The sequence below is a fragment of the Eublepharis macularius genome, chromosome 7 (genome assembly GCF_028583425.1).
Source record: "Eublepharis macularius isolate TG4126 chromosome 7, MPM_Emac_v1.0, whole genome shotgun sequence".
In the NCBI taxonomy this organism is placed as follows: Eukaryota; Metazoa; Chordata; class Lepidosauria; order Squamata; family Eublepharidae; genus Eublepharis; species Eublepharis macularius.
In genome coordinates this window covers 68,931,321-68,945,270 of record NC_072796.1, presented here as the reverse complement: position 1 = coordinate 68,945,270, position 13,950 = coordinate 68,931,321, and the positions used below count along the sequence as shown (strand labels likewise).

At 42.8% G+C, this 13,950-nt stretch overlaps 1 protein-coding gene across 1 annotated transcript in view; it reads right to left on the bottom strand.

The window, feature by feature from the left end:
• The window catches only part of LAMA1 (laminin subunit alpha 1), a gene marked incomplete at its 5' end in the record, with an annotated part of 132,054 nt that overhangs the window by 37,669 nt on the left and 80,435 nt on the right, over positions 1 to 13,950 (bottom strand). The window contains 4 exons of the mRNA XM_054985784.1: positions 7,490 to 7,633; positions 9,714 to 9,868; positions 10,261 to 10,443; positions 13,466 to 13,582. Of these exons, the coding sequence (XP_054841759.1) occupies positions 7,490 to 7,633; positions 9,714 to 9,868; positions 10,261 to 10,443; positions 13,466 to 13,582 (599 nt within the window). The remainder of the gene's footprint in view (positions 1 to 7,489; positions 7,634 to 9,713; positions 9,869 to 10,260; positions 10,444 to 13,465; positions 13,583 to 13,950) is intronic.

Genomic DNA, 13,950 nt, shown 5'->3' with positions numbered 1-13,950 from the left:
CTGCACCTGATCCTGGCTGGGTGAAGGGGGAATTAGCATTGCCACTTGCTCCACTTCTGATCCCGGCTGGGTAAAGGGTAGGCCTTGCCGCCTGTTCCATGCCTGATCCCAGTGGGTGAAGCAGGGGTGGACATTGCCATCTGCTCCATTCTTGATCCTGGAGTGATAAAGAGGCAAAAATCCTACCCACTCACCTAGCCAAGCTGAGAAGAACCGTGTGAGCAGTACCAATATGCTGTATAATACAAGTGTTTGTAAAAGTTTTTATCAACACCATATACACATTTATTTACTACAAAAGGTGCATGTAAGTTCATAACCACTGCCATAAACCATAACTAACTGCTACATACAGAATTCATATCAGCAGCAGAGTAAACCTTGACTGATAAGCGTGTGTGTCCTCAAGCAAAAAACCAGTCCTGCAATTGTTCTTTGTAAGTGTATTCCAAATCTCAATGCTGAGAACACCCGCTGATGTTATGTAGTCCGATGCAAAATCCCTCGGGGGAGGAATGGAAAGGAGATGTCAGTGGTGAGAAAAGATGATATTATCCTCAGGTGGGTGTGTGATGCACTGCTGGGAGACCCCCAAAGGGGGCTCTTGCGCCCAACAAGCTCCCGGATGTCTTAGGCTTGTTTCATATACATTTCCTCATGGGGCGATGTGTGTCCCACCTCAAAACGATCTCTCTATAACATAAAACACTCAAGTAAATATCTATTCCCTCCTTCCACACTGCCTCTGACCCTCGACTTTCCATACACTTACCCAACTCCCCTTCACAGAAAATGAGCTCTCACGTGCTGATTCTCAATGCACCTTCAGGGATCAGTTTGCAAATGTAACGTCCGCCCCCTATATGTATCTTCAAACGACTGGTTGCAAATTAAAGCGGTATCTACCCTGTAAGAGAGAGACTATGCATAATCTTGAGTCAACCTAAATAACAACTCAAGTTCCAATCTGAATTGAGGCCCTTGGGCTGTAAGGTTTGAAGACGAAAGATCCATTCCGCTTCTCTTCTAAGGAGATCACGTTGAAAGTTCCAATGTTCTTCATTCCCTGCTACATATAAGATCGTATAAGTTAAAGAGGTAGAACCGCTGTGTTGGGTGGAGTAATGTTCAACTAGTGGTGCCTCCTGGACCTTGTTGCGTATTCTAGAAATATGTTCGCTGATCCGAACATGTGCCGGGCGGATAGTACTGCCCACATACAATTTGTTGCATGGGCATCTAATGACATACACCACCTTGGCTGTCTGACATGTGGAGAAGTGGTTGAGGCCAAATTTCAAAAACCTCCCATCATTCTGAATCTCATGCTGTGGCCAGACCAGTGGGCACACTTTGCAGTGACCACATGCAAAGTGCCCCCGTGGAAGGTTGGTGCTATGTGCTCTTGATCCAAATCTAGTGTGTACCAGACGGTCTCCGATGCTTCTTGTCCTCTTAAATCCGACGACAGGGGGTTGTTGACACCCAGGTGTGTCCGATATTATATGCCAGTGCTGCAAGATGATCTTCTTGATTTCTATGGCTAGAGGAGTATATTCAAGAGAGCATGTGATGGCAGTTGACGTTGTCTTTACTTTGGATTCCAACAACTTCTTCCTGACAACCAGATCTGCCCTCCTCTTGGCCTGTTGCACAATCTTAAAGGGATAGCCCCTCTCCCGAAAGGCTTGACACATCTCTCTACTCCCCACCTGATAGTCACTGGCTCGGGTTGAGTTTCTCTTTAAATGCAATAATTGCCCGTAGGGGATGTTTCTAACCAAGTGTCTAGGATGGTAAGATGTATAACTCAAATATGAGTTTCTATCCGTGTGTTTCTTGTATGGTCTGACTCCAATCCTATTGGACTGATCCTGAAAAGTCACAACATCTAGAAAACTAATGCAGGATGTGTTAGTCACCGCAGTGAACGAAATGTTGGGATCAAGTTGATTCATCCATACTCCAAATGCTGCTGCTTCTTCCCTTTCCCTATACAGAATGTAAACGTCATCAATGAATCTGAAGTATTTGATTATTTTATCAAAAAAAGGATTCTGGTCAGGGGTCAAGATGTATTCAGATTCCAACTGTCCCATATACAGATTGGCGATGCTGGGGGCGGCCGCGCATCCCATGGCCACCCCCTTAATCTGGAAATAATACTGATCCTTGAACTGAAAATAATTCTTTTCCAGGACAAGGTCAGCCAGTTGCAACAGAAATTCAGTGCTGGGTGTGCACGATTGCCTCCTATGTAAATTTCTTTCTATCACTCCTCTCGCACCCTCATGGGGGATGGATGTATATAGGGATGTCACGTCCATAGTGATAAATATCCAGTCCTTCCCCATCTCGATTCCTTCAATTTCATTGATGAACATGCATGTATCCTTTAAATAAGTGGGAAGTCCCAATACAAATGGTTGTAAAGTCCAGGAATTGGGCTAATGGATCCAGAACCGAATCACATCCTGAGACGATCGACCGTCCTGGAGGCGGAGACACCCCCTTATGAATTTTAGGTAACACGTAGAAAAGGGCCTCAATTCAGATTGGAACTTGAGTTGTTATTTAGGTTGACTCAAGATTATGCATAGTCTCTCTCTTACAGGGTAGATACCGCTTTAATTTGCAACCAGTCGTTTGAAGATACATATAGGGGGCGGACGTTACATTTGCAAACTGATCCCTGAAGGTGCGTTGAGAATCAGCACGTGAGAGCTCATTTTCTGTGAAGGGGAGTTGGGTAAGTGTATGGAAAGTCGAGGGTCAGAGGCAGTGTGGAAGGAGGGAATAGATATTTACTTGAGTGTTTTATGTTATAGAGAGATCGTTTTGAGGTGGGACACACATCGCCCCATGAGGAAATGTATATGAAACAAGCCTAAGACATCCGGGAGCTTGTTGGGCGCAAGAGCCCCCTTTGGGGGTCTCCCAGCAGTGCATCACACACCCACCTGAGGATAATATCATCTTTTCTCACCACCGACATCTCCTTTCCATTCCTCCCCCGAGGGATTTTGCATCGGACTACATAACATCAGCGGGTGTTCTCAGCATTGAGATTTGGAACCCATTCTTGATCCTAGCTGGGTAAAGAAGGGGCAGGCATGGCCTCCTACTCTGTGCCTGATCCCGGTTGGGTGAAAGGGGTAGGCATTGTCACCTTCTCATCGCCTGATCCCAGCTGGGTAAAGTGGGTGGGCATTGTCACCTGCGACTCGCCTGATCCTAGCTGGGTGAAGGGGGCAGGCATTTCCTCCTTCTCCGTGGCTGATCCCAGCTGGGTGAAGGGAGGCGGGCATTGCCACCTGCTCCATTCCTGATCCCACCTGGGTGATGGCAGGGTGAGGGCATTACCACCTTCTCCGCTCCTGATCTCAGCTGGGCGAAGGAGGGAGCAGACATTGCCAACTGCTTTGCTCCTAATCTGAGCTGGGTGAAGAGGGGATGGGCATTTCCAACTGCTCGGCTCCTGATCTCAGCCACCTACACCACTCCGGATTAGAGATGGGCACGAACTGGGGGAAAAAATAAACACGATGTTCATTGCCATCCACAAACAGGGATTCACAAACATTGATGGACATGACATGTTCACAAACATGTTCGTAGTTGGAGGTTTGTGAGAGCCAGAATGGCCCCCTTGGGACTTAGCTGAACTTGAGCCAGGGAAAGGAGAGTCCATGGGTCTCCCCCTTTCATGTCATTTTCTCTTCACAGTGGCAAAAACTGGACTGTCTGCTGGAAGCTACTTTGAGGGGTTATACATTCACCTTCCCAATGTCCAATACACACCAAATTTGCAGGGGACATAGTCCTTACTGTCCTCTGAAGACCCTCCAAGTTTCAGAGAGATTGCACCCCGGGAAAGGCATGATTCATGGGTCTCCCCCTTTCATGTTATTTTCTCTTCACAGTGGCAAAAACTTGACTGTCTGCTGGAAGCTACTTTGCGGGATTACAAACTGACCTTCCCAATGTCCAATACCCACATAATTTGCAGGAGACATAGTCCCCCCAAGTTTCAGAGAGACTGAACCCTGGGAAAAGCATGATCCATGGGTCTCCCCCTTTCATGTCATTTTCTCTTTACAGTGGCAAAAACTGGTCTGTCTGCTGGAAACTACTTTGAGGGGTTATACATTCACCTTCCCAATGTCCAATACACACCAAATTTGCAGGGGACATAGTACTTACTGTCCTCTGAAGACCCTCCAAGTTTCAGAGAGATTGCACCCCGGGAAAGGCATGATTCATGGGTCTCCCCCTTTCATGTTATTTTCTCTTCACAGTGGCAAAAACTTGACTGTCTGCTGGAAGCTACTTTGCGGGATTACAAACTGACCTTCCCAATGTCCAATACCCACATAATTTGCAGGAGACATAGTCCCCCCAAGTTTCAGAGAGACTGAACCCTGGGAAAAGCATGATCCATGGGTCTCCCCCTTTCATGTCATTTTCTCTTTACAGTGGCAAAAACTGGTCTGTCTGCTGGAAACTACTTTGAGGGGTTACAAACTGACCTTCCCAATGTCCAATACCTACCAAATTTGCAGGGAAAATAGTCCTCACTGTCCTCTGAAGACCCCCCAAGTTTCAGAGAGATTGGACCCAGGGAAAGACATGACCCATGGGTCCCTCTCTTTCCTGTCATTTTCTCTTCACAGTGGCAAAAACTGGACTTTCTGCTGGAAGCTACTTTGAGGGGTTACAAATTGACCTTCCCAATGTCCAATCCCCACCAAAGTCCTCACTGTCCTGTGAAGACCCCCCAAGTTTCAGAGATTGCACCTCAGGAAAGGCATGATCCAGGAGTCTCCCCCTTCTATGTCATTTTCTCTTTACAGTGGCAAAAACTGGACTGTGCTGGAAGCTACTTTGAGGGGTTGCAAACTGACCTTCCCAATGTTCAATACCCACCAAATCTGAGGGGAAATAGTCCTTACTGTCCTCTGAAGACCCTCCAAGTTTCAGAGAGACTGGACCCTGGGAAAGGCATGATCCATGGGTCTCCCCCTTTCATGTCATGTTCTCTTCACAGTGGCAAAAACTGGACTGTCTGCTGGAACCTACTTTGAGGGGTTACAAGCCAGAAGGAGTTCAGACATAGTTCAGACAGTCCATGCCTATGTTGCCAGGGCAATTGATTGAAAGGTGCCAGATTGTCTGGCTTTATGAACGGCTGATGACCGCCACAAAGAGGGCTTGGAACGAACACGTTTGCTGGGAACGGGGTCTAATGAACAGCTTGCTCACGAACAGCGGATTGGGCTGTTCATGGCTTTTTTTTGTTCATATTCCTGTTCATGCCCATCTCTACTCCTGATCCCACCTGGGTGAAGGCAGAGGGTGGGCATTGCCACCTGCTTGACTCCTGATCACAGCTGAGTGAATGAGGGGGGTGGGCATTGCCACCTGCTCCCCTCCTGCTCCCAGTTGGCCGAAAGGCAGGCGGGCATTGCCACCTGCTCCGCTCCTGATCCCAGCTGGGTGAAGGCAGCGGTGCAGGCATTGCCACATGCTCTGCTCCTCTTCCAGCAGGGTGCAGGCAGGGGGCGGGCATTGCCACCTGCTCTGCTTCTGATCTCAGACAGGTGAAGGGGGGCCGGGCATTGCCACCTGCTCAACTCCTGATCACAGCTGAGTGAATGAGGGGAGTGGGCATTGCCACCTGCTCTCCTCCTGATCCCAGCAGGGTGAAGGCGGGGGAGGACATAGCCACCTGCTCCATTCCTGATCCCAGCTGGGTGAAGATGTAGGATAGGCACTGCCACCTGCTCCGCTCCTGATCCCAGGTGGGTAAAGGCGGGGGGTGGGCATTGCTACCTGCTTCACTCCTGATCCCAGCTGGATGAAAGGCAGGGGATGAGCATTGCCACCAGCTCAGCTCCTGATCTCAGCTGGGTGAAGGTGGGGGGCAGGCATTGCCGCCTACTCTGTGCCTGGTTTTGGCCTGGGCTTCCCACTGTGGCACGCTCTCTGGAGGTCTGGCTGCCTCATTTGGGCTTCCCTTCACAGCAGTGCCCTGTGGAAGCGCACCAGGGCAGGAAGTGAGTTGTCTTGAATACGCTTAGCCTTTTATATAGTACAACAAATGCAAAGTATTAAAAGAAACAACCAGATTAGCTGTCCCCCCTCACAAAAGAATGCTGATGGTAACAGGAGGATCATTTCAGTTTTCAGTGGCAGTCAAAAATGTAAATAAAACTCCACCCCTGCTCCAGAATTGCTACATTCCAAGAAGCTGACTATGATCTATATCCTTTTTACCCACTAACTGGTTCCCACTTACCTTCCTCACTGAAGGTTCCCTGAGTTCCCTTCCCCACAACAGCTTACCTATTCAGTTCAATGGAGGAAGCTGTTCTGTAAACGTATTTCTTTGCACGCTCATTATCTGCTCCTTCCTCCATTGAAATGAAGAGCAGCTCTCATGCACAAGAGATCAGTGCCTAGATATGAATACAGGTAAACATCTGGATCATGTCACTGGCCCACTACCAAATTTCCCTTCCTCTAGCTACATTCCAGTTACATTATTCTCATCCCTGTTGAACACTCTTGTTTCACTTGACTGACAAAGGCACATTCATCCCCAGCCTCATGTCTCTAACCCATGTACCAACCATAACTCTATGTGCATCTTTGTAACAGATTTGTAGCTGCTCCCCTTGGGGAAGCCCAGGTGGCTTGGCTATCCCTGCTACAAACTGTCTCATAAATTCAAAATTTACTAATGTCAGAGGGTACACCAGACTGTACAAACTCTATTTTAGTATGACTAAATAGTGTCAATGTATGCAGTGTTAAATAATGGCATTAGAGTTGACAAATGAAGGGATAGTGCATTAGTGACACACAAAGTCCTGGGAGAGGTGTTTCAGTTCTTTGCAATCTTCCTATTGCAGGTATTGCAGAAAAGGCACATAATCCATGCTCAGCACTTTAGCCACTGAATGGAGTGACCAGCTCTTCCCACTCATCTGAGAATTCTTCTACGAATGCGGGGCATTATAAGAGATGCTGTGGCTCAGTGACAGAGCCACATTTGTTACTTCCATTGGGTTCCTGGTTCAATTCCAGCTAGATAAACCAGTGTTCTGATGCCACATAAGGAAGATTCGTATGCTCAGACATCTGCTTTTCAATGCTATTTGGATTATTTAGGCATACTTTCCACTCTCAAGGATAATATCTTTGTACTGCAAATTAATTAACCCAGACTATCTTGTCATTTGGTTCTGTTTTCACAAATCACTAATGTGAATTAAAATTCTTACTTCATCTTTAAATGGGTATGAACAAGGTAGACAAATCTATGCTATTTATCACTTATTAAAAATCCTTTCTGCAAATGCAGCAGATTAAAACTGTTAAAGTATACCTAATATAAATTCCAAACATTTGATACATGGTGAATAGTTTTCTTCCTTAGAAAAAGAACACTAACCGGATTAAAAATGCTTTAAATTTCCCCACTTACTTTATCACTGCTACCTAGATAGAACAGGAGATTATCTGGTTCTGTTGTTTTAACATTTAATGTTAATGTATTGTAGTTAGTAGATAATATCTGAGGTTGGTAAGCACGGATACAATCTCTTTCTGCTGACACTGCAACCTTTATCTGGAAAAAGGTAAAAAATGTGAAGTTAAGTTTTGAATATACACTTCAGATAATCTTCAGATACACTTCAGATTTTGTGTGAGCTACACAAAAGGGTCATATATGTGCTAAATATTTGTCAGTATTTTTTTGTCATAAACTGCTCACGTATACCAACAACCTAATCACTAAAGCGACACAAAACCAAAGCAAAAATTGCATTTATATATGTAATAAAGAAAATTAAATGTTGCTATATGTAAACATCTTGTGAAATAGATTCACAAGATTCGAGAAATCAAAGGGAAATTCAAGTCACCGCTCAAGATGCTTAAAGATCAACATGGAAGTACAGTATCTGATCAGGACAACATAAAGGAAAGATGGAAACAACTCTACAGAAGATGAAAGAACTCTACAGAAGAAATGGAAGGATGAGAGATACCTTTGAAGAAGAACCTTTTGACAAAGAATCAGAAATCTTAGAAAGTAAAGTAAAAACTGCACTCAAAGCAACTGGGAGAAACAAACCACCTGGAATAGATGCAATATCCATAGAGCTATTTCAAGCTACAGAAATGGAGTCCATCAAATTCTTAACAAGAATCTGTCAACAAATATAAAAAACAAAACAATAGCCCACAGACTGGAAACGTTCAGTCTACATTCCAATTCCAAAAAAAGGGAGATGCCAAAGAGTGCAGCAACTATAGTACTATCGGGTTAATTTCCCATGCAAGCAAAGGGATGCTCAAAATTCTACAGCAAAGACTCTTACCTTATATGGAACAAGAAATGCCAGATGTTCAAGCTGGATTCAGAAAAGGACGAGGCTCTAGAGATCACGTTGTAAATTTATGATGGCTAATGGAATGTACTAGAGAATTTCAGAAGAAAATCTGCCTGTTTTATAGATTACAGCAAAGCTTTTGACTGTGTGGATCATGAAAAGCTATGGATGGTGTTAAAAGAAATGGGGATGCCACAACATCTGATTGTTTTGATGTGCAACCTGTACTCTGGACAAGAGGTTACTATGAGGACCGAATATGGGGAAACAGAATGGTTTCCAGTGGGCAAAGGTGTCAGACAAGGACGTGTATTATCTCTCTATATGTTCAACCTCTATGCAGAACACATCATAAGGAAAATAGGATTCGATTTAAAAGAATGTGGAATGAAAATTGCTGGAAGAAACGCTAACAATTTGAGATATACAAATGACACCATGTTACTGGCAGAAAATAGTGAAGACTTGAAATGGCTCCTGAATAAAGTTAAGTGCCAAACCAGCTGAACATCAAGAAGACAAAAGTAATTACTATGGGTGTGCACTTCGGATATACAATTCGGGTAAAATACACAAATCAGGCCTTATTTGGAAAGCTTTGGTATGCTCCAAATCTTTACGGAGCATACTGAAGCAACTTAGAAATCCGAAACCCAAATATTTTTCGGGTGTACACCCCTAGTAATGACTACTGAGGAATTACACAATGTTAAGAGTGACAATAAAGAAATTGAAAGATTTTTTATTCTTTGGCACAATCATCAACCAAAAGGAGGAGTGCAACCAAGAAATCGGAAGAAGACTGAGACTTGGAAGAGCAGCTGTAAGGGAACTAGTAAAGATCTTTAAAGATAAAGATGTCTCTTTGGGAACCAAAATCAGGATAATCCAAGCTATGGAATTCCTCATTACTATGTATGGATGTGAAAGCTGGACAGTGAAGAAAGCTGAGAGGAAGAAAATGGATTTGTTTGAAATGTGGTGCTGGAGGAGAGTTTTGTGGATTCCATGGACGGCCAAAAGGACAAATAAGTGGGTTGTAGATCAAATCAAGCCTGACTTCTCCCAGATGCTAAAATGAAAAAAACTGAGGCTATCGTACTTTGGTCACATCATGAGAAGACAAGATTCTCTGGGAAAGTCAATAATGCTAGGAAAAATGGAATGCAGTAAGAAAAGAGAAAGACCTAAAACTAGATGGCTTGACTCAATAAGAGAAGTCACTTCTTCCAGTTTGCAAGATCTAAACAAGTCTGATAATGACTGGAGGTCATTTGGAGGTCTTTCATTCATAGTGAACAAGTTACTTACAGAAGCTGCTTGTTTGCGGGCCTGACTGATGAGCTCTTTAATTTCAGAGATGTTTCTGCTCAGATTCTCTTCCAGTGCTTTCAGGGGTTTCAGCCTACCAAACAAGAGGCCAGCCTGGATTTCAGCTTCATTGACTTTTCTTTCAGCTGATGCTACTACCAAGAAAAGAAAGTCTTAAAATATAGAACTGGTGGGATTTTCCTACAAAGTATGTGAATTAGTGTTTAGGAAAAACAAAAATCTTAAGAATTGTTACACTAAAGTCACAGTGAAAAAGCACACATTACATATGCAATTCTGAGAACACACTCCTACGATTACTGCCTTCTCATTTAGGCTTGCTATTCTTATTTGAAATATTAATTCCACTTCAGGTTGGGCAACATTTTCACTGTCAGTATACAGCCACTTTAGGAGCCATGCACATATACAAAGAGGTATAAACTGGCTTTCACAAACATAAAGATTAAGGATACCTAGGTTTAAAAATTAACCCTGGCCTTGCATACAGTAACATTTCTAGAGAGCAATGAAGCAGCAAGCCTACCAGCTTTTGATGAGTCGATTATAAGTTCATTGGTTTTCTGCAATGTCTCATTAACCTTGGACAATGCAGATGAACTGTTCAGCAACTTCTCACTGAAATCCCCAGTGTGATTCAAACCATTAACAGCAGTCACATTAGCAGATACAGCCAGCTCTTTCACTGCAAGGATACTTTCACTGGTATCTGAAATGTATAATCAACACAACAAAGTTACCTGTCACTTTCTTTAATTGGCAGAAAACACACAGGGTTGGAATCTTCATTGTCTCAGCATGTTGAAGTCCTCACAAGTTTTTTGTCAAGACTTTTGTGAACCCTGAAACAGTTCATTAATATAATCACCACCATCTGGTTTTAACAGCACATGGGCCATTGCCATGCTAAACATGTGGAGTCACATCCAGGATGGCCTCTACTACCTTATAAACCAAGAAAAATGTGGCAATTGAAAAGTTAGGGAATTTTAAGGTGGGACTCCAGTGGGCTAAGACTTCCAGATCAATCTGCTTGGTGATCTTGGTCCATCTCAATTTTTACAGGAATGTTGGCTTATGATGCCAATAAATGCTACCTTTGGGCTCCCATCTGCCCTACCGAAGTGTCATATTTATAGAAGATTAGAGCAGTTAAGTGTGCAGTGATCTGAATAGAAAACCCACAACAAGTTGATCCCACCACTACCACCAATTATGATGTAAGCCCCTCTCACTCTCCCTCTGGAAGGCAGATTTTCCCTCTAAAAGAGTTACAATTGCTTGCTACAGCTGGGCAGCCCCTGATAGAATGTCTCTGGGTATAACCTTAAATTCCTTTTGTCCCACACTTTAAAACACAAATATTTTTGGTTTATATCCCAGCTCAAATATTTGGTAGGGGAGAAGCAAGAGCCCACGTCTTCTTTAAATGAAATGGCAGTGGAGGCTGAGTAAAGTTCAAAAGGAAACAGCTGGTTTATTAAACAGGCAGCATTGGTATATAGGTAGGCAGGGAAAGAAAAGCTGGTTTTGATTGTAGAACAAAATACTTCACGAGCATTAAGCACAATAATCTTCTTAAAGCTCAGTTTCAGTTGTTCTTAGATCTTAAAAGTGAGAGGTTGGTAGTTTCAAACTAAGGTTACTTTGACAAGGTTCCTTCATAGATTTCACTTTACTGCTTAAATGATCTGATTTCAATACAGCCCTCTTTTCTCTTTACACCAGACCCAGGGTCCTCCTCAGAGCCAAAACTCCCTTTTATAGATACTGGGCAGGAATTATTCTTCTCCAAAAGACACCACCCTGATTACTTGGCTGAAGGGGAGTTTCCTTTCACTACCCACTTCCTCTGCCAACAATATACCCCCAGTTCTAAATTGTCTGTGTAAATCAGTGCTGGCTTTCACACTTAAGTACTTTAACTAAAGTCTTCTTTAAACCTAAAGCTGTTCCAGTTACAGCAAACTTTTCCTTTTTCCCCACACAGAGGGTTACTAGTCTGGCCCAGCTTGTCAGACTCCAAACTTCGACTTCTCCAACAATTCTGTCAGCACCAGCTGTTACCTTCTCACTGGCCAATCACAGAGAGGGAGGAGCGGCTTGTCAATCATTCTCCCGTTGGGCAATATTTTAACCTCTTTCCCTTTCACTCGCTGGGTGCTGCACTGAGTAATGCTTTCTTTTAAAATCCCATTATCACAGCTGTCAAGAGGTCTGGTGGTATGGAAGGGGAAATGATGGTTGCAAGAGGAAAGACAGCAGTAAAATGACACCAGTATAGATGGGAGGTTTGAAAATGTGCACCTATCTATCCAGATGGCACGCTAATCTATTTGGACTGCAAGTTTTTAGGAAAGATCAGAGTAAAGCAGAGAAAGGCTGAAGCTAAGCGGGTTAAAGGAGATGACTGGAGGATGGCATTGTGTAGATGCTTCAAAAACAAAGCTCCAGTTTAGAAGCCAAGGTAAAACAACAGAGCTGTATGAATACAGCCTTACTGTAACACTCAGTAAGCCTCTACCTTTTTTTTTTTTTTGATGCCATGAAAAGCTTCAATAATTTCTCTATTTTAACCAGGATACATATTTTACATATTATGTTCAAGAATTTTATAAGCTTTCTAACATAGTTTCAAAGTAGCATCCAACATTTTAAAAAACAGAAATGAAACATCAGAATTAAACTTCTATAACCACCATCACAAAATTCAAAAAGCAAGAAATAGCTAAAACTGAAGAACTAATACTAAGAAATCTCAGAGCTCCAAAAACTAAGAAACTCAAAAGAAGTTTAAAAAATTTAGGCCAGGAAAAATTATGTGTTTCTTAGGGGGGAAAAACATTTCAAATACTTATTTCAAAAGAAAAGTATTGAAGGTGCATGGCGCCTACCCCGAGAGAATATTATATGGTCTAGAACAAAATTTGGCCTTTTAATAAAATAGAATTTGTAGCAGATCCTCTTCAGTAGGCCTTTAGTCTCAGAGAGGATCATATTAATATGGGCTGGGATCCTATGATGCGGCTGTACCTGTATCACATTGCTTGTGGAAGTGGAACACCTCTTCTGATCACAAAGAAAGAGCAGTTTTGCCAATTCCTCCTCTCAATTCATCCCCCCACCCAATGCTGTTCATAAGAGTCTCCTAATTCCTAGAAGAGAATTGCCACTCACAGTAATTTGGATCTAACCCAATATCAAAATACACATACTTCAGCTCTGGAGAACAACAGAATTTATTCTATTAAGCGTGGCATCTTTTTTAACTGATAGATAAAGATCAAGGTTTGTACCTGGACTCTTCTTTATCCTTATTGTTTTAACTTAGAACTCACAATGCATAAGGCTGTCAGAAGTATGTTATATTAGAGGAGTCCATTCAAAGTTCCTGTGCCTAGACAAATGAATGGCAAGCAAAAATTCCAGTTAAATCTTTGCCTGGCATGGAGCCAGCCTGTTGGATCCAATTACGTCCTTCTGCTGAGCGAGCCGACCTGCTCTGTCAGAGGAACGCTTCTCACTTAGTGTACAGTAAAATTCAAGGCATTGTTGCTGGGTTTATTTTAAAGATTTTTAAAATGTATTTATTTACTTCATTTAGGTCCCTAGTGGGGACCCAAAGCATTTTACTTTGTTCTCCTCACCTCCATTTTAGTCCATAAAGTGATGGTATTAAATATACACACATTATATGCTGAAGAAGCATATGTCAGATGGTCTTCACTTACCATTTGGCAATGCTGTCAGCTGCAACCATGAGTTATTAAGCTGTTTAGCAATTCCATCAGCTTTTTCTTTAAACTTTTTCACTTTCATGTTCATTTCATTTAATCCAGATACAAGCCCTATAAGAAGAAAAGAGTAGTGATCTGTATTTCTTAAAGCCAGTTGGAAGGGACACACGTCCATCAGATTTAATGCACAGATGCAATTCAGGATATTCTAACATCGCTATCCTCCATCAGCCCACATAAACTAGATGAAAGTATGCTATACTGCAGAGAACAAACAGTAACAGAACCATGTTTATTCATTACATTTTTATCATAGGAAGCTTAGGGACTGTGTTACCCTCACAACTATCCTGTTAGAACTGGTCACATATTAAATTCATGGCAATGTTAGGATTTCAACCTCAATCTCCCTGATATCAAAAGTCCAGTACCAAAATCCATTATATGAAATGTAATTCCCACTGAAGTCAATACAGTCT